The sequence below is a fragment of the Microtus pennsylvanicus genome, chromosome 9 (assembly GCF_037038515.1).
Source record: "Microtus pennsylvanicus isolate mMicPen1 chromosome 9, mMicPen1.hap1, whole genome shotgun sequence".
Lineage (NCBI taxonomy): Eukaryota > Metazoa > Chordata > Mammalia > Rodentia > Cricetidae > Microtus > Microtus pennsylvanicus.
Genome location: NC_134587.1, coordinates 60,636,387 through 60,658,841, shown reverse-complemented (window position 1 = coordinate 60,658,841; position 22,455 = coordinate 60,636,387). Strand labels below are relative to the sequence as shown.

Sequence of the window (22,455 nt, the reverse complement as noted above, 5' to 3'; positions counted from 1 at the left end):
GAGGTCACGGTTTGTCCAAAACGCCGAGCGTCAGGCCGGAAGGGCGCCTGTCTACACTGCACTAGGAGAACGGGAGACAGAGTTAGCGTCCCAGCCGGCCAAAGTGAACGTCAGTATAGTGCGCCTGCGCAGAAAACCTGCTGCTAGCAGCGGCGACGGTCGCCCGCGCAGAGGAAAGCGGCGTGCGCTTGCGCAGAAAATTGAAGCCGCTTCGGCAGCGTTGGGGAGCATGGTAGGTGGCAGCGTCTGCGCTTGGCAGGTGCGGCCAGAGGCGGGCGCGGAGGTCACTGCTCTGTGCTGGCTTCGGGATCATTGGGCGGAGGAGGCCGGGTGTCCCCGTAGGAGCGCTGAGGGAGGGACACGGTTGACTTGGAGAGGCATGGCTCTGCCTGTAGGTGTGGGGAGCCCGGTTGGGTCTCTGGGAGGGCAAAGGCTCCTGATCGGCCCAGTGCTGCCCTGACCAGAGGGCGGGACGGGGCTGTGAGTGCGACGGGTGACACCTGCCTGATGGGCGGAGCCAACCCGCGTCGAAGTGCGCAGTAACGCCGACGGGGGGCGGAGCTGGCTGAGCTCTGCCAGCTGTTCGTCCGCGAAGGTTTCTGGAAGAGAGGGAAGGAGGCTATCCCGGGGAGGTGGTGCAGGCGCCTGACTCTGCGGGGTGAGGATGGTTTGCGATCCGCGCAGCTGGCGCCGGGAATGGATGTCACCAATTGCTCGCTCTTTTCCAAAGCCAAGATCAGGCTGGGGATCCTGGAGATGGGAGAGACTGGCAGGACGCCGAGGTAGAGGAGGGTTAGCCTAGAAGATCTGTGCACAGGCGGGAGGGGCACCTGACAACCCCTTTCCTTGGATTTGGGGTAGCCATGCTCTGAGAGGCTGCGGGCGGATGGAAACCCAGGGAGACAAGTTTTGTCTCTGTTACTAGAGCGATGTCTGCTTGTCTTGGAGTTTGTGCAAAGGAAAGCACAGGGTTCTTTGGGAGAGCCTCTTAGGGAGGCAAGAGGGGATGGAATGGATACTGAGAAGGGTGAGGCTGGAAAACTAGAAGGTACGAACCCAGAAACCAAGAAATAATTGAGAAGAGCAGCCGAAAGACTCTCCTGACCAGCGGCTAGCAGAGCCAGCGGCCAAGCCCCCCATGCCTGTGCCCTTAACTGGGAGGCTGAAAATCTGGAAGCGGTTGGATTTAAGGACCCACTCTCCAGGCCTGGACCTGCAAAAGCACAGTCAACCTAAAGTGGGCCACAAATTTATGTGATCAAATGGTTGTCCTGTGAGCCTAAGAGGAGGTGCCTCCGGAAGGACATTTTACAGATTTTTTTAAAAATCTTATATCGAAGCACCCGTGTGCCTAAATTGTGCCTTATTGTACACAAGGTAACACATAAAGCGTTTGAAGCTTTTTCATTCCCGCTTCCACTGTTCAGGTCCCCTGTCCTTTTCCATGCCAGCCTCCGCTGTTCAAAAGGTCCACTTGTCCTGCTTTCTGTATATCTGATCGATTATCCCTTGCTGAAATGATTCTGAGCAGCTGCGGTTGTGTGTGAGGCACTGTGCTGAGCTCTGGGAGACTATGGAAACACTGGTCAGTGACTTCAGGCACTTTCTCAGTGGGCTACTGTAAATGTAGTTTGGAAACTTGTGAAGAGTGAGGCAGATGAGCCATTGAAAACATTGGGCAGAGAACTCACCCAAAAGGTTGTCCCTGAAGGAGCTCCATACATCTCTTCTTGAGATGGTTTTCTTAAAATGAAATGCTTTATTGTAATTTAATCGAGCAAAAGGGTTAATTAACACTTACCAGTCCAGGCTGAAGTGATGGCTCTGCCGTTAAGAGTAATTGCCACCAAGCCCAATGACCTGAGTTCAATCCCTGGAATCCTGGAATCCAGATGGTGAATAAGTAAAACCAACAATACAAGTTGTTTTCTGACCTACACACTCACCCTAACCCTAACACACACACACACACACACACACACACACACACACACACACACACACACTAAGTAATTGTAAACAACTTGCACTAAAAAAAAAAAATCTGTGCAGGGCTGGAGAGATGGCTCAGAGGTTAAGAGCATTGCCTGCTCTTTCAAAGGTCCTGAGTTCAATTCCCGGCAACCACATGGTGGCTCACAACCATCTGTAATGAGGTCTGGTGCCCTCTTCTGGCCTGTAGACATACACACAGACAGAATATTGTATATATAATAAATAAATAAATATAAAAAATAAAAATCTGTGCATTTTAAACAATAAAATAATGAGACATAGAAAATGTCCTCTAGGACTTTGGTTCCCGGGACATGCTAAACTTTATCTAAAGTCACTTGCCTAAGTAGACCTTGGCATGGATTTCTCATCTGCTTACATGGATGGACTTGGAGCTCTTTTATTTTCCTGTAAATTTTTAGTTTATAAGCCATTTTTCTTAAGAAAATTATTACCAATTCACCTTCCCATTGGACCTGAGTTCTCTTAGCTGTTTTTTTGTTTGCTTGTTTGTTTTTGTTTGTTTGTTTTTTCTTTTTGGTTTTTCAAGACAGATGTTCTCTGTGAAGCTCTGGCTGTCCTGGAACTCACTCTGTAGACCAGGCTGACCTCGAACTCACAGAGATCCTACTGCCTCTGCCTCCCAAGTGATGGGATTAAAGGCATACGCCACCACCACCTGGTTTTAAATGCAAAGCAAACACTTTTTAGATTTAGCTGTGGATTATTGGTTTTTAAAAACATTTATTATTGGGGCTGGAGAAATGGCTCAGCAGTTAAGAGGACCCGAGTTTGGTTTTTAGCACCCATGTGGCGGCTCACAACTGTCTTTAACTCCAATTGCAGGGGATCTGTCACACTCTTCTGGCTTTTATGGGCACCAGATTTTCCTAACCTACTTCCGTTTTCTTCTTTGCTGTGGCAGCTAGCGGCTTGGAGCCTGCTTTTCAGCCCATTTTCAGCTCTTGTACATGGTATGCATGTCTTTGTTTTAATCCCTTTCCTGCCTCCCCCCCTTTATTTCTTCATCTGCACCTTGCTATTCATTATGTATTTCTGTAAGTTAAAATTTATTCTGTTACTACTATAAAGTCTCATCTTTATTTGAACAAGAAAAGTGCAGTCCTCTTAAGTAAAAATTGTTCCCTTATTATTGTTTAAAACTTCTTGTTTAAAAAAAAAAAGAATCCTCAGGACTGGTGACAGACCACTGTAGCTTGGCACTTTCCTAGTGTGCATGAGATCCCGGGTTTGATCCCCAGTTCTACTGAATAAAGAAAGAAACTGTTTATTATGGAGTCTGTTTTGATTTCTAGAAATGAGCTCATCACTTCTGGTGTTGCTTTCCCTGAGTTACCTTAGAGGCGTGGCTGTGCTGGTCAGCAAGCATGCAGATGCACTCTTTGGCTGCGGACTATATATAGTGCCGTTCCTCAGCAGTGCTATTCCTGCTCCCCACAGCCTCTGTCCCACTTTTCATCTCACGGTTTGTGTGCTCCCTTGTGGCCCTTTGTAATTTCCTCCAGTGTAGCGCTTAGTTATTTGTGTGTTTCCATCAGCACCGTTCTGCTCCTAAACTAAGAAAAGCCTTAAAACAATAGTGCTTCCAAACTGTCTATTTCCTCAGTATTCACTGGAGCCCGAACTTAATGAAAGCTCCTGATTCTGCAGGGGGGGCCCTGGGATAGCATCAAGTCCCCGTGTTGTTGGCAGGGTACCAGATGCGTATTACTGAGATATTGTGCTAATGTTTTAAGGGGGAAGGGGGGCAATATTTTATACAAAGGGAACATGCTTTTCTTTTTTGGTTTTTTTTTTTTTTCTTTTTTAAGACAGACTCACTTCGTAGTCCTGGCTGGCCTGGAACTTTCTGTGTAGACCAGATTGGCCTCTGAATATCCTCCTGCCTCTGCTTCCCATGTGCTGCAATTAAAGGTATGCACCACCATACTTGGCTCGCTTGCTAATTTATTTATTCACTTTTTATAGACAGGACTCCCAGTATAGCCCCTGGCTACCTTAGAGCTCATTGCATAGAGGCTGGCCTTGAACTCATTCATAGTTCTCCTGTCTCTGGCTCCCAAGTTCTGGGATTACTCATGTGCATCTCCACTCCTGGCTTATAGTATATTGTCTATAAAAGGTTGATTTTCATCAACTTTTGGTTAAACTTTTATATATTTATTACTGTAGAGTTGCTTTCATTTCCATTTTCAGAAGACTATGCAGTCTTTTGACTGATGAAGAGCAAGGTTTTAGTCCCTGCTATTCTGAAAGTTGGGTCCAACAAGAAAAATAAATCCAGTTAAAATGTAGGTGTAAAATGTAAAAATAGACGTATGCCATGTGGTGATGACGCACGCCTTTAGTCCCAGCGCACAGGAGACAGTAGCAGGTGGATCTCTGTGAGTTTAAGGCCAGGCTGGACTACAAAGTAAGTTTCAGGACAGCCAGAGCTACACAGTAAAACCCTGTCTCAAAAAACAAAACAAAAACAAAGAATCAAAGCCGAGCAACCATGGATTCATTGGTTTTCCCACCTTTTTGTTTTCATCCCAAAGCATAAACTTAAATCAACTCAGAAGGACAAAGTCCGCCAGTTCATGGCATGCACACAAGCTAGCGAGAAAACTGCCATCTACTGCCTGACACAGAATGAGTGGAAACTAGATGAGGCTACAGACAGTTTCTTCCAAAACCCAGAGGCGTTCCACCGAGAGTCTATGAAGAGCACGGTGGACCAGAAGAAACTGGAGCAGCTCTATGGCAGGTACAAAGGTAAGGGGTACAATGGCAGCAAAGCCAACCAAACGCTGTAGTGCGCATCTCGGATGATGGTAGTGGATGAGCACACGGGTGATGCTGGTGGATGGGCACACGGGTGATGCTGGTGGATGAGCACACGGGTGATGCTGGTGGGTGGGACACGGGTGATGCTGGTGGATGAGCACACGGGTGATGCTGGTGGACGGGGAGATACGGGTGATGCTGGTGGACGAGGAGATACGGGTGATGCTGGTGGATGGGCACACGGGTGATGCTGGTGGACGAGGAGATACGGGTGATGCTGGTGGACGAGGAGATACGGGTGATGCTGGTGGACGAGGAGATACGGGTGATGCTGGTGGACGAGGAGATACGGGTGATGCTGGTGGACGGGCACACGGGTGATGCTGGTGGACGAGGAGATACGGGTGATGCTGGTGGATGAGCACACGGGTGATGCTGGTGGATGAGCACACGGGTGATGCTGGTGGATGGGCACACGGGTGATGCTGGTGGACGAGGAGATACGGGTGATGCTGGTGGATGGGCACACGGGTGATGCTGGTGGACGGGCACACGGGTGATGCTGGTGGATGAGCACACGGGTGATGCTGGTGGATGAGCACACGGGTGATGCTGGTAGATGGGCACACGGGTGATGCTGGTGGACGAGGAGATACGGGTGATGCTGGTGGACGAGGAGATACGGGTGATGCTGGTGGACGAGGAGATACGGGTGATGCTGGTGGACGAGGAGATACGGGTGATGCTGGTGGACGGGCACACGGGTGATGCTGGTGGACGAGGAGATACGGGTGATGCTGGTGGACGAGGAGATACGGGTGATGCTGGTGGACGAGGAGATACGGGTGATGCTGGTGGACGAGGAGATACGGGTGATGCTGGTGGACGAGGAGATACGGGTGATGCTGGTGGATGGGCACACGGGTGATGCTGGTGGACGAGGAGATACGGGTGATGCTGGTGGACGAGGAGATACGGGTGATGCTGGTGGACGAGGAGATACGGGTGATGCTGGTGGACGGGCACACGGGTGATGCTGGTGGACGGGCACACGGGTGATGCTGGTGGATGGGCACACGGGTGATGCTGGTGGATGGGCACACAGATGATGCTGGTGGACGAGGAGATACGGGTGATGCTGGTGGACGAGGAGATACGGGTGATGCTGGTGGACGGGCACACGGGTGATGCTGGTGGACGGGCACACGGGTGATACTGGTGGATGGGCACACGGGTGATGCTGGTGGATGGGCACACGGGTGATGCTGGTGGACGAGGAGATACGGGTGATGCTGGTGGACGAGGAGATACGGGTGATGCTGGTGGACGAGGAGATACGGGTGATGCTGGTGGACGAGGAGATACGGGTGATGCTGGTGGACGGGCACACGGGTGATGCTGGTGGACGGGCACACGGGTGATGCTGGTGGATGGGCACACGGGTGATGCTGGTGGATGGGCACACAGATGATGCTGGTGGACGAGGAGATACGGGTGATGCTGGTGGACGAGGAGATACGGGTGATGCTGGTGGACGGGCACACGGGTGATGCTGGTGGACGGGCACACGGGTGATACTGGTGGATGGGCACACGGGTGATGCTGGTGGATGGGCACACGGGTGATGCTGGTGGACGAGGAGATACGGGTGATGCTGGTGGACGAGGAGATACGGGTGATGCTGGTGGACGAGGAGATACGGGTGATGCTGGTGGACGGGCACACGGGGGATGCTGGTGGACGGGCACACGGGGGATGCTGGTGGACGGGCACACGGGGGATGCTGGTGGATGAGGAGCACACGGGTGATGCTGGTGGACGGGCACACGGGTGATGCTGGTGGACGAGGAGCACGGGTGATGCTGGTGGACGAGGAGCACGGGTGATGCTGGTGGACGGGCACACGGGTGATGCTGGTGGATGGGCACACGGGTGATGCTGGTGGACGGGCACACGGGTGATGCTGGTGGACAAGGAGATACGGGTGATGCTGGTGGACGGGGAGCACGGGTGATGCTGGTGGACGGGCACACGGGTGATGCTGGTGGACGGGCACACGGGTGATGCTGGTGAACGAGCAGCAAAGACCCAGACGCCTCCTCCTTGTGTGTAGTTCTAGAGTCCACTCTCCTTAGCAGAGAGGCTGGAGATGAGGGAAGGAGTCGCCATCCTTCACCTCACCCCTCAGTCCCTGTTCTGTGCATGCTGAGGATGTCCAGCAGGGCTTTGCAGGCTACTGTTTCAGCCGTGCTGTACCTGTGAATGCATTTTTCCCAAAATGCTCTCTGTTAAGGCTGAGGCAGGGGTTTTTATTGGTTTTGTTTGGTTTTTAATAGGCCTTTTGTCCCATAAGCATGGAGAGGGTTACTCCACGTATAATACAATTAGAAAGATGTCTGGTTTTATTAATTTCATTTGTGTCATCAATTTTTCTTTGCTGTTGGTCACCATGGTATATCCCAGGACTTGGGAAGCTGAGGCAAGAGAATTGCTGCAAATTCAAGGCAAGCCTGGGATCCACAACACAACCCTATCTCAAAAGACAGCAGGGGTATCATTTAGAGTAGAGGTAGGGCTGGAGAGCTGCCAAGGACTTACTGTCCAAGCATGAGGACCTGAGTTCAGATCCTCAGCACCCACATAAAAGCTGAGTGTGAGCCGGGCGGTGGTGGCGCACGCCTGTAATCCCAGCACTCGGGAGGCAGAGGCAGGCGGATCTCTGTGAGTTCGAGGCCAGCCTGGTCTACAAAGGGAGTCCCAGGACAGGCTCCAAAGCTACAGAGAAACCCTGTCTCGAAAAACCAAAAAAAAAAAAAAAAGCTGAGTGTGGAGACACATGCCGGTAACTCCACTCCCAGGAGAGTAGACACAGCTGGGTCCCAGGGGCTCACTAGCCAGAGAATATAGCCAAAGCATCACACTGCAAGCTCAGGCTCAGAGATCTTATGTAAGAGGTAAGATGCTGGGGTTGGAGGAACAGCTCAGCAGCTAGAACACTTGCTGAATTACAGAGGACTGGAATTTGGTTCCCAGTATCTATGTGGTAATTCACAACCCTTTGTAATTCCAGTTCCAGAGGAACCGACACTCCAAATGGTCCTGTACTGTCCTGTAGCGCCCATGCCACTACAGGACTAATGCTCGAGCCAGGAACTGGACTGGAGACTTAGAAACACATAGAGACACAGAGAGAGAGACACAGACGCGGACATGGGTCATCCTTGTTACAAGAATGCCAATCCCCCTTTACTGTGCTCAGGGGCAGCTTATATAGGGATCCTTAGCCATGCCCAACTCTCGGGATCTTTCAGCAGTGGCTTCATCAGCCTGCCATCAGGGTCTTGTGCTCAGAGCAGCTGCAGGCAAAGAAAGTCAAGGGGCCAAGGATCTATAGCTCCCAACACATTGAAGCTAGCAAATGAAATTACTTATAAAGAAAACCAATCGCTTTTGCCTTGGCAGAATTGTGAGCACTCTTATTTCCCTTCCCTCCGTTCTCCAGAGTCTGAACTGAGATAAACCCACAGCATGTGTGCCCACGTGGAGCAAGTCTCCACTACATAGCTTCGTCCTCGGCTGGAAGTTAAACAGAGTTTTGGCTTTGGTTTTAGTTTTCCTGTATTGATGTTAGAACCCAGGGCCTCAAGCACACCATGCAAGCATTCCTGCCTGAGATTGTGCTCAGCCTTTAAATTAATTCTTAATGATGACATCTCTTTACAAGAGTTTCAGTCTTCTTTCTAGATGTTAAGGATGAACTGTTTTCTGGATAGATTTTTAACTCTCTGTATTTATTTCATACTTAATAGAAAATGGTTGTTCACTGACTGGTGTGACTGAAATACTTGATAGAACTGTATGATATAGTATGATTCTAACAAGCTATTTTAGGATTGCTTTTCAATGTAGTATGATGTTCCCCCCCCCCAATTTTAACAACAGACCCACAGGATGAAAATAAAATCGGAGTTGATGGGATCCAGCAGTTCTGTGACGATTTGAACCTGGACCCTGCCAGTATTAGCGTTTTGGTCGTAGCATGGAAGTTCAGGGCTGCCACTCAATGTGAATTTAGCAAAAAGGAATTTGTGGATGGCATGACAGAGCTGGGGTAAGTAAATTTCTCATTTTAAACTTTTCAGAAGGAAAGTTACTTAGATCATTTTTCAACCACTTACAAATCCTAATTTCATATACGTGCACTTTCTTTGTGTATTATAAGCCTTCAGTATCCTTTCAGACTCAGGTTTTCTTCTACTATCTTTACTCACATTAAATCTTCTTATTCTTTAAACTTAAAATTTTCCTTCCATTGGGGAGGAGATGGCTCAGTGGTTAAGAACTTGCACTACTGGCAGAGGCCATAGTTCAGTTCCCAGCACCCCTGTCAGCTGGTTCACATCCACGGCTTGTAACTCAGGCTCTAGAGGATCTGACCCCTTTGGCCTCTTCTGGTATCTGCATACATGCATGCATATATACACAATTGTGTGCTCATGCACACATGCATAATTTAAATTACTAAAAATAAAGTCTAAAATTTTAAAACAAATATTCTTCCAAGTTTGAATTAACAGTGAATAATAGCAGGGTAAAATTTTTAACCACTCATTTTTGTACTGAATATATAATTTCTTATGTGGTTGTATTAAATGCTAATAAAATAATACCATTTTGGTTTTTGTTTCTTTATTCTGCCTAACAGAGTTAGGATTAATGACTTCAGATGTTGCTCGTTTAGCAGATGTGACACAGAATAAATGAAAATGCCCAACAAAAATAACCTTTTAATTGCTAAACTTATGAACTGCTTTGTGAGGTTGTATAAAGGCCAACTTGTTCCCCTTGCTGACATTTCTGACTCTCTCATTCGCTGTTGATACTTCAGAGTCAGTGTTTTGAGTTGCTGAAAAACAGGGTTCTTTGGGGTACCCGCCCCTCAGACCCTTCAAGGTTCAGCTAAAGCGCCACAGCCAGCAAAGGAAAAATGACTAAGGGGATCTGAGGGGAGAAACAAATGAACACACACACACAATTCTTCCTCAGGATGTCTCTTCTAATTCTTCTGTCCTAACTGTATAATTTCTTAGCTCCAATTCTCTGTCTCAGTTCTAATTTCCATTCCAATTCTCTGCTACATTCTTTTTCCTCTCCATTTTCCTAGCTGCTGATTTCTGGGACACTTCTGCTCCAACTTCTGCTCCAGCTTCTGCTAACTCTCCTTGTTCTTACCCAGCTATAAAGACCCTCAAAATCTTGCAGGCACAGAGAGTAACCAGGCAACTCCAGTACACAGACAAGGGCAGTTTATGGCCCTTGGTCCGTTAGCACTTTTCCCAAATGTTGCAAGCTCTAAGGGACTTTTAGATCTGAAGTTTTACACCATTTACTCTAAGCGGTTGAAACAAGGAGGAGACTCAAACCTCTAAATGATCAGATCTGGGGCTTGATGCCTATCAGAGGTGCCAGTGGAAGTTTGTCTTCCTCCGGGCTGTGGGTTGATGATTAGTTATTTTTCCTCAGAGTGAAAGACGGGCAGTAAATCTCCTGAACTCAGATTATCAGTAGACTGAGATGGAGATGAGGTGAGGAGTTAGGGCTCTTTTAATGCGAGGTTAGTTTAAGGTCGTTGCTTTCCTTATCTATAAGTCAGGTGCTTATTTTTTCTGTTTGAGAAGCTATGAATCAACAGCTATGTCCTTTGATGTCTGGGAATGTCTTAAATGGAATGCTTTTTCCTGGACCCAGCACACTGACAATAAATATAATTGCAGGAAGGCAGATCTCCATGTTTACACTGAAGAAAGAAAGAGAGACCTGGTAGTGGAAGCAGGTTTCTTGACTGAGACTGTTTTCACACATAGCTAGGGGAGGTAATCAGTAAACCCCAAATGCATAGGGGAAATCGTGCCCAGTAAAATGATCAAATAGTGCTGAACTGTGGGGGTAAGTCCTAAATTTGTAACAGGTAGGGATAAACTACAGAGAAATCTATCTCAAGAAACAGCCACTTTATTCACAAGGCAGTAATTCCAATATGCCTTGCATCTTGGCCTAATCTCCAATACAGAGTCCCTGACTCTGATGGGTTGACTTTGTGAAACGAGGCTGATTAATTAATGATTCCATGGCTCATTGCAACTGAAAGCCTGTAAAGTTGTCCCCAACAACTGACTCTGCTTCTCCCAGTGACACGCCTAGAGAGAAGTGTGTTCACGTGTGCTCAGGCTGCGTGTGTAGAAATGCTAACAGCATTTCTTGTGATAAGAAAATCACTATCAGTATGTTCTATAAATTACATACTTATGAGTCCTATGACAAAGGCAATGACTGAATTGTATCTGCACACACCTCAGGATGAACCTCACACATGATGTAGGCCAAAAGACCAGGCACGAAACAGCGTGAGTTCACGTTTTTGTCGAGCTCCAGGGTATAGCAGTGCTGTCAGGGTGGTAGAGCTAGAAGAACAAGAGAGTGGGCTCCGCCTCTCCAGAGGGGAAGTGCTCAGCCTCTGTGGACCTGGGTGCCTGCCGCTCAGCTGTGCTACCTGGAGGTGGTGCCCGGGGCATGTGGTCACCAACGGGAGTCGACTGCATTTGTGCACATCCCATAAGGGTGTGGAATAGTGGATAGTCTGGGAGCGGTAGGACTTCCTCCAGTTTGTCTTCCTTAGATTAAAGCACACCTTGGATAAGTGGTTGAGTACCATTCTTACTCTGTTCCCTGTTGGACAGTTGAAGCAAAATAGACCAATTCGTTTCGCTGCTCCACATTTATGCCTTAAAGAACAATTAATATTTTTACTGAGGTGTTTTGGGATTGTTTTATGTCTGGGGGCTTTTTGTCTGTTTTGTTTTACAGAGCTGGGGATGGAGTCCAGGGCCGACTTATAGTAGGCAAGCCCTCTACTGCAGAGCCACACCCCAGCCCAGGCTGATTGCTGGTTTTAAAGGTGATTGTCTTTTTAGAGGAAAACTAATCTTTAAAACAATACAGCCTGGGCAAGGTGGTGCACCCCTTTAATTGCAGCACTGGGAAGGCAGAGGCAGGTGGATTTCTGTGGGTTCGAAACCAGCCTGATTTGCCCAGTGAGTTCCAGGACAGCCAGGACTACATAGAAAGGCTGGTTTAAAACGCCAAAATGAAACAGGTTTTTTAACACCTGGCTGTTTCAGACTGAACTTGCTACAGTTAATGTTAAATGCTTAAGCAATGCAGCGCATTGGTGGCAATGGCCCAGGCTGACAGGGGCTCCCAGTTTCATGGTCAGTGAATAAACGTGGACTCTGCATCTTGTCCCTGAGCCACCTCACTTGGCCTTGCTCTGGACAGGACACAATTTTGATTATTTATTTATTTATTATATATACGATGTTCTGTCTGTGTGTATGCCTGCATGCCAGAAGAGGGCACCAGACCTCATTACAGATGGTTGTAAGCCACCATGTGGTTGCTGGGAATTGAACTCAGGACCTTTGGAAGAGCAGGCAATGCTCTTAACCGCTGAGCCATCTCTCCAGCCCCCCACAATTTTGTTTTTCCTGACTTAGCAGCCCATACCACCAGGTAGAATCCCAGAACTCAGGAGGAAGAGGCAGGCGGATCTTTGAGTTTGAAGTGAGCCTGGTCTACAGAGTGAGTTCCAGGACTAGGCTCCACAGAGAAACCCTGTCTCAAAAAAAAAAAAAAAAACAAGCAGACAAACAGCACATGCCGTCCTTTCACGCGTTCAGCGTGCACAGCCAGAGGCCTCAGTGTTGCCGCAGCTCGACAGCTACTTGATCTTTATAGCATCGTAAGGGAACCTGGGAGATGAGGAACGCTGGACAGGCAGGTGGCAAGTAACAAGCTTCTCTGTCGTCGCAGGTGTGACAGCACAGAGAAGCTGAAAGCTCTTCTTCCCAGACTGGAACAAGAGCTTAAGGACTCGGCCAAGTTTAAAGACTTTTACCAGTTCACCTTCACCTTCGCCAAGAACCCTGGGCAGAAGGGTTTAGGTGAGTATGAACTCCAGGATTGCAAGGTGCCCATCTGAGTCCTGTTGTATGTGCACAGAATCAGCGGAATTCCAGCAGACTGACAGACAGCCATGACGGTGCTGTCTCTTAGGTTCTCTGTTCCACTTTGTTCTCATGTAACTGGAAATATCACTTGAGAATGTCTCTTGGCTTCCAAATATAAATGTTTTAAATTTGAAATGCGAACTGCTTTGTGTTTCCCGTTATCTCTGAGTGTTGGGGGCTTGTCCTCCGCGTGGTGGCTCTGCCGGCTCTGCTGTGTCCCACACCTCATCGCCGCTCCTCCCAGAGCTGTGCAATCCCACTCGTGCTTCACTGCAGATGTGCACGTCTGGGAAGCATAGCTGAAAATTTCAGTCCGAGGTTTTGATTTATTGGGGGTTTTATTTAGTTCTGCATCTGAGTACTGGCTTATTTCTGGCTTGTTTCCTCCTAAGAAGAATCCGTATCAACCTACAATGACTTGCCTGGACTTTGTAAAAGGCCTTGTGTATTTTTGTGAAACCTCTTACGTGTTAGAAGGAATGTTTAGAAGATAAAATTGGCACAGAGGCAGTAACAGAGCGGACTGAACTCTACATAGGGAGTTAGAAAGGGCTGTGACGCAGACGGGCGGAAGCCTGCATGGTGCACCTGTTCTACCACCACATGCTTGTGCAACGGCTCCTCATTTTGTACTCAGCAGACAGTTAATCTCAGCTAGGATGATGTGGGATGTCCTTCTGTATATGTGTTGCTTTTGTTGGTTGATGAATAAAGCTGTTTTAGCCAATGGCTTAACAGTAAAACTAGGTGGGAAGTTCAAACAAAGATAGAGAGAGAGAGAGAGTGGGCGGAGTCGAGGAGACACCACACAGCTGCTGAAGGAGTAACGTGCCTCACTGGTAAGCCAGTGGCAATACACAGATGTATAGAAATGGGTTAATTCAGTAGTTAGAACTAGCCAGTATGAAAGACATTGGCAAAACAATTGTAGCTGATAGTAAGCCTCAGAGTGGTTATTTCCTAAGTGGCTGTGGGAGCTAAGGGTGTAGAGAAACTCGTGCAGTGGGAGCAGGGAGATGCAGAAAAGCCTTCTGGCAACACAAAGATGTAATTAGGCTTTTTTGGGGGGGTATGTTTGTATGTGTGCGCACACGCATGCAGGAACACACATGTGCTTGCTCCTGTGTTTGTACACAGAGCCTCACACACACTAGGGTGAGTACTCGGCTGCTGAGCTGCACCTCAGTGTGGTGCTTTGTTGTGATGTGGAAACTTAGGTGAGTTCATGCTGACTGCCATCTGAAGTCGGTGAGCTCTGAGAACCTTGACTTTGAGGAAATAAGGTTTCATACTAACTAGCTATTTTCTTCCTGAACAGAGGCTGCTTTGTCAAGCGGAACATTGCATGTGTGATTCTAACTAGCCTTGCTTTCTAGCATTTTCTTTTTTCTTTTATGTTTTGTTTTGGTTTTTTGTTTGTTTTTGTTTTTCAAGGCAGGGTTTCTCTGTAGTTTTGGAGCCTGTCCTGGAACTCGCTCTTGTAGACCAGGCTGGCCTCGAACTCACAGAGATCTGCCTGCCTCTGCCTCCTGAGTGCTGGGATTAATGGTGTGCGCCAGCACCGCCCAGTGCCTACTAGCATTTTCTTAATCACGAAATGGACTTTTTACATTGAGAAAAAATTGATGCCAAACATTCTCATTACAGAGTAACTATGGCCCCTGATTTCAGTCTCAAAGTTTGCTGTTTGAGAAGTTTGTACTTATTCTGCAAACGGCCCAAGCTCACTTGGATAGCCGGACATTTTTTGCAGAGGCATATTAAATGTTGGAAATGTGTACTTTCACTTTAAGGTCATGTAACTCATGAACGTCCGTGTGAGGTACTTTATTTATAAGAAGGGTTCTAGGACCAACGCTAACCCAGACGCAACTAGATTCTAAAGTATGCCATAAAACTTTATTTTCCTTTCCTCCTCAGGTTCGCCTCCATTTCCCAGTGTGAGCGCTTTACATCATTAAGATGAGTTGACTCTAGATCTCACTTAATGTCCTTCCTAAGGGATAAGGATGTAGACTTAGAAGCAGGACAAGACTAATCGTCTTAGCCTTACACTGCGGGTCCCATAGGTAAGGCCTAGCAAGCCCTCCACACGCCATGATTGGACCTCTCTGACTTGCTCCTTTCCATGGTGACTCCAGGGTGCTTAGGACGGATCAGACCTGCAGCATACCCTGTAAGCCCACAGGGAATAACCGAATAACCGTCCTATTCACCGTTGGTCACTAGCCATTCGTCTCTAGCTCATTAGTGTTAGTAATGGTCAGCTCAACTTGGAGCAGTGGCATCAATACTTTTCCTCCAGGTGGGATCAAACCAGATTCAGGAGAAAGTCTTGAAAAGTGCTTCTTTGTGGATTTCGTATTTATGCTAATCTGTGTCCTTAATATAGTTGTGGATCTGCTTCTCGCATATCTCTATCTGACATACATGCAGAAATGTAATTCGGAGATTATTTCAGCATAGCTGTCTTTTTATTGCCTCTGGTGAGGAGTATTCATCAGGATTAAAATGGGCTTAGAGATAGGCCTGCTGCTTCTAGCATGTAAGAAGAAGGTACTAAAAGCTCTCGTTTACAGCGAGCAGGGAGTAGACAGCTATTCCCAAAAAACTCTGGAGAGTCTGTCCCAGAGCCTTCTGAAACCCAGCCCTCGGGTTCCATGAAATACACAGCTTTAAGATGAACCTTACAGTGTAGATTTGCTTCAGAATGGTGAAGTATCACCGTCTTCTGGTTGAGGGAGAGGAAATAGGCTTTGATTGATAAATAACCTAAATTTTTACTAACTGTGTAGTAGTGAATAGTTTTCTCTATATGCAGAAATCTGTCTTAACTGTGCAGTGAGAAATTCAGGGTCCTTAGGCTGTGCAGTTTGCTTGTGGATCAGGTAGTTCTGAGACAGCTCAATCTGTCGAGGTGTACACGACCATGAGACAAGTCTGCTGGAGAAAACCGATCCCTCCCTTCTAAATGGGTCCTTTAATTTTCAGCTCTTCCCTTGGAAATGGCAGTGGCCTACTTTTTGAATAAATGATGTATGCTAATAGTAGTAATAGACTGGATCAGGCGGTTAAGTCTGATACACGGGGAATGCAAGTCTCCAGAACTGGTTAACTGGGGGCAGCTGCTTGCAAGTCCAAATAATACACACGTGCTGCCTAAGGAACTTCCTCGGGTTCATAGAGTTAGATTACATGGCATTTCCAGAAACACTGTGTAGAGATTGGGTAAGGCTGCCAATAATTGTTTTTATCCCATAGAACAGAAGACTGATTTATTAATCAATCCCTCTCTCTCTCTCTCTCTCCCCCTTTGTCCCTCCCTCCCTCTCCTTCCCTTCCTCCCTCTTTCTCCCCCACTCCCATTTCTCTCTGACAGATTTAGAAATGGCTGTTGCATATTGGAAGTTAGTATTGTCTGGAAGGTTTAAATTTTTAGATCTTTGGAACACATTTCTGCTGGTAAGTGACTGTTTCTTGCCTTGTGTGCCCAATTGAGAAGTTTCTTTTATTTAAAATGCTAAGGCCTGGGCCCTGCATAGGAGTACACGCTTTAATCCCAGAACTCAGGAGGGTAAGATCAGGTGGATCTCTGTGAGTTCAAGCCTGATCTACATAGTGGGCTCCTGGCCAGCCTGGGCTACATAGTGAGATTGTGTCTCAAAATAAGTAAGTAACCAAATAGATAAATAAAATGCTAAGACTGAATGCAGGCATCTGATTAAAATATGATTATACAGGCATTCAGACATCAGGCCAGCTGCACAGATTAACTACTTGCCGAATGCCGCAGCACAGCAGTGGAGAGCTGCTGGTGGAAACTGCTCCAAGGCTCTTCTCTACACAGCTACTTTTTCTAGAATGTTGTCAGTCAGCATATAGCTGATGTCAGCTCACACTCGTTGCACACTGCTCTGCACTCTAGAGTGTGGACCAGGTCTTGTCTAGAGGTGCCCTAGCCATCGTATATGTCTGTAATCTCTTCTGCCCACACACAAGATGAACAGGAGGCTTTTGTAGGGTACGGTGAGGACGACATTGTGGCTGTGCTGGAGCCTGTATTGTGGAACAGCCAGGTTAGTTGTGAGCTATCGGAAGTGAGAAGAATGTCCTGGAGCCACAAAAGATGGTCCTGGGGACAGCAGAGATACCCAGACCTTCCACACTGTCACATCCATCAAAGAAGGTCACACTTCCCACAGCACACCCTGTGGCCGGACTGGGCACACCCCTCCTCTTCTCTATCTGTGACCCCAGCTGGCATGCACCCTGCTCAGCCATGGGCAAGATTGTGGCCTTGCGCATATTGCTTCTACGTGCCTCAATTTCTTTAGTGATAGCAGTCGCGAGTGTGGCCTGGGGAGACCAAGCCCTGTCTTAGTGGCCTGGGAACGTTCATGTCAAGGGCTCATCCCATCCTATGTCATGTTACTTATAGAATGTTCGGTGTTGACAAAGCAATGCCCAGTTCTTCCTTGGGATGGAGCCTGCAGCCTCCTGCATGCTAGACAGGTGTTCTACAAGTGAACTCCATCCCCGGTTCCCTTCGTGTTTGAGGCATGGTCTTGCTGAGGTCAAGGAGCCCTGAACTTGGGATCTTCCAGTCTAACCTACTAAGTATCTAGGATTACTGGCCTATTTCACCAGGTTCTCATCTCTTGGTTACACCCAAAATTATGGGACATTGTCCAGAGGCCTCCACAGCCATGCGTGCAGAAGTAAGAAGGTGCTAGCACATCATGGAGTCCGCAGAGTGTTAGAACACATGCAGCACGACCGATGGGAAGACTGTTAAAGATGAGAGTATTTCCCCAGAGATCGCCGTGTCAGCTGGCGGAGGAACAAACTGTAAAAACCACTGACAGTCCAGCAGTTGATGTCATAATATACTATATGAAGAATAAAGTTAATAAATAAACAGGCTTCAAAAAAAATAAAGGTACAAGACAAGGCCAGGCAAGATGGCTCAGCTGATAAGGGTAGCAGCCACCAAGTCCCATGACCGGAGTTTGATCCTAGAACCTAAACAGTGGAAGGAGAGAACTGACCCCCAGTCCCCCCCCACAAAATGTCCTCTGACCTATGCACATGTGTAGAAATAAATGGGAAAAAATTTAATGATAGCATTCGCACATAGCAAGTATAGAAGCTCTTTATGTTACGTGCATGTATTGGCATGTAAAAGCTGGCGTGTTGTGTTAAGTTCAAGGGAACGGGTTCTTTTGTAGGTGAGGCGAGAGCTGGTGGATACAGGAGCCACGGAGGCCCGGCTTTGCCCCAGAACTTGCCTTTCTGTGGTACAGTCATCATATTAGTCTCCATGTTTGTGATATACCTGGAATATTGAGTAACAAAGATATTTTTAGATAATTATCTCATCCCATTCGAGAAATACTTGATATATAGAAATACAAACATGAGGAAATAAGATAAGTAGAAATGGGACTCCACGTCTTCCTGCGTCGTTTCTGAACAGGCTTAGGGGAGTGGGAAGGACTGGCCTTCTATCTGACCAGACAGGAATATGTAATTTTAATATTTTAAAGTACATCAGTACTCTTTATTTGGACTTCGGCACACAGCACATCCGGTTGCTCTGAGGGACTATTACTTTTAGTTGTGAATCCATGCCCCTCGTCACGCTGAGGAGGACCCCTTGCTAAGGCAGTGTGCCCAAACCGATTGAACCTTAACCTGGTGGATGTCTTTCTCTTCTATATTAGGAGCACCACAAACGATCAATTCCCAGGGACACTTGGAACCTCCTCCTAGATTTTGGAAACATGATTGCGGATGATTTGTCTAACTACGATGAAGAAGGTACTAGAAGTTGTAGGACTGACTTCAGAGGGTTACCAGAGATGCTCACACCTGTGGATGCCTAATGGACCACCTCCAGAGTGAGGGACAGACACCAACCCAGAAGGGTCACCCACCCATGGGGATAGATAATGACTGACTTCCTTGTCAGCTTCTAGAACGACATAAAACCTGGTTAGGATGACTGGAGATGTTACCATAAGTCTGCATATTCCCCCTAATGCCAGGGAACCCCACACTAGAAACAGTTAAGTCCTCCCATAGAGTAGCACTGCTCCCTGAGCAAGGCCTGGTCCTGGCAGCTAGTCTTCCCTTTACTCCTCATGCCTTGTGGCATGTTACCCTGTAGCTAACAGCATCCAGTTCATGTCCTGTCCCTCCCTTCTGTGTCCTCTACACTTAGTACAGTGCCCAACTCATACCAAACACCTAATGAATGCTTCTTGTGTAAAGGAAGGAATAGCTGACGGTAGACAGCTTGGTTCTCAGGAACCATAACTGTCCCTGGTAAAAACAGCTAGCTTGCGAGGCGGCCAGTGCTGCCAGAGGATCCATGTGAGCCCGGGTGCCCTGCCCCTGGTAGGCTGGGGAGTCTGGTGAGGAGCCAGAGAAGGAACGCCCATGGCGAAGGGGAATGTTCCTTGGCCCCTAGGAAGCAGTGGGTCCGTTTATTCCTATTCCCAGTCAGCGGGTTCTGACTGCCCATAAACTGGCTGAGGCCTGAGAGGCCACCTTGTAGGCCCAGGCAGTGGGACTGTGGTCTCAAGGCCATCACCCCCACCGCTCTCTGACCCTACTTCCTGGAGCAGCAGAACTGAGTCATTTGATCAGATGCAGGCTGCGTAAGCTTCAGATTGTTTGGTTCTTTAGGTGATAGAATTGGGGGAAGAATATTTTTCATATAAAATACTGCTCTAAGACTTATTTTAAAAATCTGTTTGTTTTCCTTCAGGAGCCTGGCCTGTTCTCATAGATGACTTTGTAGAATATGCGCGACCAGTAGTCACGGGTGGGAAGCGCCGCCCTTTCTAAGCAAAGCCATCTAGATGGAGGGTAAGATGAGCCGGATCCCGAATGAGACACCCGGGTTGGTTGCTGTGTGCACTTGTTGCTGACTTCAGAAGTCTTCCTCGTCCATTCATGAAACAAATCCTTACTCCGCTTAAAGGCTGTTGCGGCTGCCGCGTAGGAACCAAGAAACTCCTCAGGAAGTTAGGGACGTGTCGTCAGAGCTGTTGCTTTAGGAGCCGCCTGCATGCATGCCTTTACAGAGAGCAGCTTAGAACCTGTTGGCAGGGCTGAGAGCATGCAGTTCAGTTCACGCTGTGAAGGTGAGCACCAGCGGTTTCCAAGGCTGTGGAATCACGTTGTAATTATGCCTCAAAATAGCATCCGTGTCCTCGGAACGGTGTGTCTTCTCACCAGTCCAAGCTGTCAGAAGCGACCCTGATGAAGACAGCCTTTCCAGAGAGCCTACTGCTTTTAATCTTGGTATTCAAGATTGATAGTTCTGAATTATCAAGTCTCTAGATTTACTAGATACTCTGTTTTATTTTCTCTAGAAGACATTGTTGCAGTTTGCACAGGGATGGCGCAGGATGGAGTCCAGCAGGTCCATTTCACACTGTTTACAAGCTGCCGGGCCTGTTTTACTTCTAATAAGGTTATGATTATTAGGCCTGGATGCTGCCTCCTGAGAAGTTTCTTATTTTTTTAATATATTTTATTATATTTAAAAGGACATTTTTCCATGAGAAATACTTCTTTTTGAGTGATGAATTAGATTTACAAATCAATGCACTGGTTCCCTTCACCTGTCTATAATGTCTTCAGTGCCCAGTGTCCAGCCCTTGGATAGCCATATGCATTTGGAAGCAAAAACACAAATCATCCGAAAGCGTCTACCCACAAAGCCTCCGCCTCATTTGTCTGCACCATGGGACTGCACCGTGTCACTGTCTTTCTGGTGTTTATCTGCTCAAGATCCCCTCGTGCACACAGGCATGGAGGGCCTGGATACCGACCGCTCATCTGGTGTTAAGCTTTGAACATCACTGTGCCGACCCTACCTCACACTTGCCAAGACTTGGTGTCACAAGCGTGCCTTGCTGCCCAGCCTACAGCGTGGCCATGGAGCAGATATGCTGGGCCCACTTCAGGATGGGGAATTGGCCAAATGCCTATATGCAGAAAGCGTTCTGTTGTGGTGGCTTCTGTGATGGGACATGCTCCTGACTTAGGAAGCAGCTTGTGTGCCCTACAGTGAGATGGACTGTTGACGGTGGACGGGTCTCACAGAGGCAATGGCGAATTGGGACAGGAGACCAGTCTCCACAAAGCCAACCCTCACCGTGTGAGGTGACATCTAGTGACCTGTCTACGCAGGTCCGTAAAAGGGACAACTGGGGCATCTTTGAGAGTGTATGTAACCAAACTAACTTAACGGAAACCTGGAAAACAAAGTAGCCTTCCAGGCTTTGTGGGTTCCTGACATATAGATAACCTCTGTTTGGAGAGATTTATGGGTACAAATAACTAAATTCTGAAGGTCTGCAATACACTATTATTTTTAAGATTTAAAATTCTTCAGGAAGACCAGCGATAGGACTCAGCAGACTAAGGCACATGCTGCCTAGCCTGACAACCCGAGTTCAATCCCTGGGAGCCACATGGTGGAAGGAGAGCACCGACTCCACACATGTGCCATGAAATGCATGTATTCCCCCTACACACACATGTACTTCCACAACAAATTAAATAAATAAACGTAACTTTAAAATTTTCGATTCTATGGGATTGTCAGTAGGCTGTGATGCACTAGTAACTGATGAAGGCTTTTCAAAGAACTGTGCTTTCGGTTCCATCATTTACACTTGAACTGCGCATGTAACAAAAACGCTGAAAACTTGAGAAATAGTAAATAAAGTATTTTCCCTGGTGTTGTGTGTCCTTTGTTCTCAGTTGCACAGATACCTTCCTGTGCACATCAAGGCCCTGGTCTTCGGCTTGGACAAGCAGAAAGGCCCCCTGTAGCAAACCCTTGGCCACACTGCCTCTAACACCTCACCAGGCAAATGAGTGTATTGGAGACAGCTTCGTTTGTCTGGGTCTCTGTCTCAGGACAATATGCTGGATGTGTGGCACATCGGTATACCAGTAGAGCCATAATTATGTTTAAAACACGTTTGCCAAACACAGCAGGTTTAAGAAATGCATATAATCTGCCCCACTTGGTACCTGCCAGGCATTCCAGAACAGCCAACATCGTCGCTATCTAAGCCATACGGGTGCAGTGTTGTTAGTTTATGTTCAGTGCGTCCTGAACTCGATGCTCTGGGCACAGAGGGAGAGCTCCTCAAGGGCCTGTTGCTGTGTCTAGCACCCTGTAACAGGAGGCTTCTGAACGAGTATCAGATAGACAAATACTGTGGAAGTTCCCAAACATCCTTAACCAAGTTCCTCTCCCTGAGTCTCCGGCTTAGCTCCGTCTACCTGAAGTGGGTGGCTGTCTGTTGCCTGCTCCTACTGTTTGGCTTCCATGGGAACCATATACATCCTGGTTTTGAGGGGTTGCTTCCGACTGAGACTTGTGCCTGCAGGAAATGCAGCTTGCTACACACCAAAGTTCTTACCAGTTGTATTTAAGCCCATGTGGCCCCCTGCCCATTCTGGGTGTGGCAGACCAGATCATAGGAGGGCCAGCTGGGGTCAGTGGCTGCAGGGTTTGTGCTTGAGAGAGAATAGGGAGGTGCCCATCCTCCAAGTTCATTTCAAACCAAGAGCC

At 47.6% G+C, this 22,455-nt stretch overlaps 1 protein-coding gene across 5 annotated transcripts; it reads left to right on the top strand.

Annotated features, from left to right (window-relative positions):
- The first annotated feature begins 105 nt into the window (after positions 1-105).
- Dcun1d2 (defective in cullin neddylation 1 domain containing 2) lies at positions 106-21,609 on the top strand. 5 transcript variants are annotated; one of them, XM_075986221.1, is made up of 7 exons: positions 106-232; positions 4,557-4,773; positions 8,728-8,896; positions 12,655-12,785; positions 16,231-16,313; positions 18,575-18,671; positions 19,624-21,609. In XM_075986221.1, exons 1-7 carry the CDS (start codon positions 230-232, stop codon positions 19,701-19,703), a joined length of 780 nt encoding a protein of 259 aa, XP_075842336.1. In that variant the 5' UTR covers positions 106-229; the 3' UTR covers positions 19,704-21,609. The 5 variants fall into 5 exon arrangements, with proteins under 5 accessions (XP_075842336.1, XP_075842335.1, XP_075842338.1 ...); XM_075986220.1 differs by lacking the exon at positions 106-232 and adding an exon at positions 239-259; XM_075986223.1 differs by lacking the exon at positions 106-232 and adding an exon at positions 558-782.
- Positions 21,610-22,455: the final 846 nt, after the last annotated feature.

Excerpts from the sequence above, each read along its gene's own strand:
- Dcun1d2 (XM_075986221.1), top strand. Across the intron at positions 4,774-8,727 it reads GCTCTATGGCAGGTACAAAG|ACCCACAGGATGAAAATAAA; the intron begins GTAAGGGGTACA and ends TTTTAACAACAG. Across the intron at positions 8,897-12,654 it reads GATGGCATGACAGAGCTGGG|GTGTGACAGCACAGAGAAGC; the intron begins GTAAGTAAATTT and ends CTGTCGTCGCAG.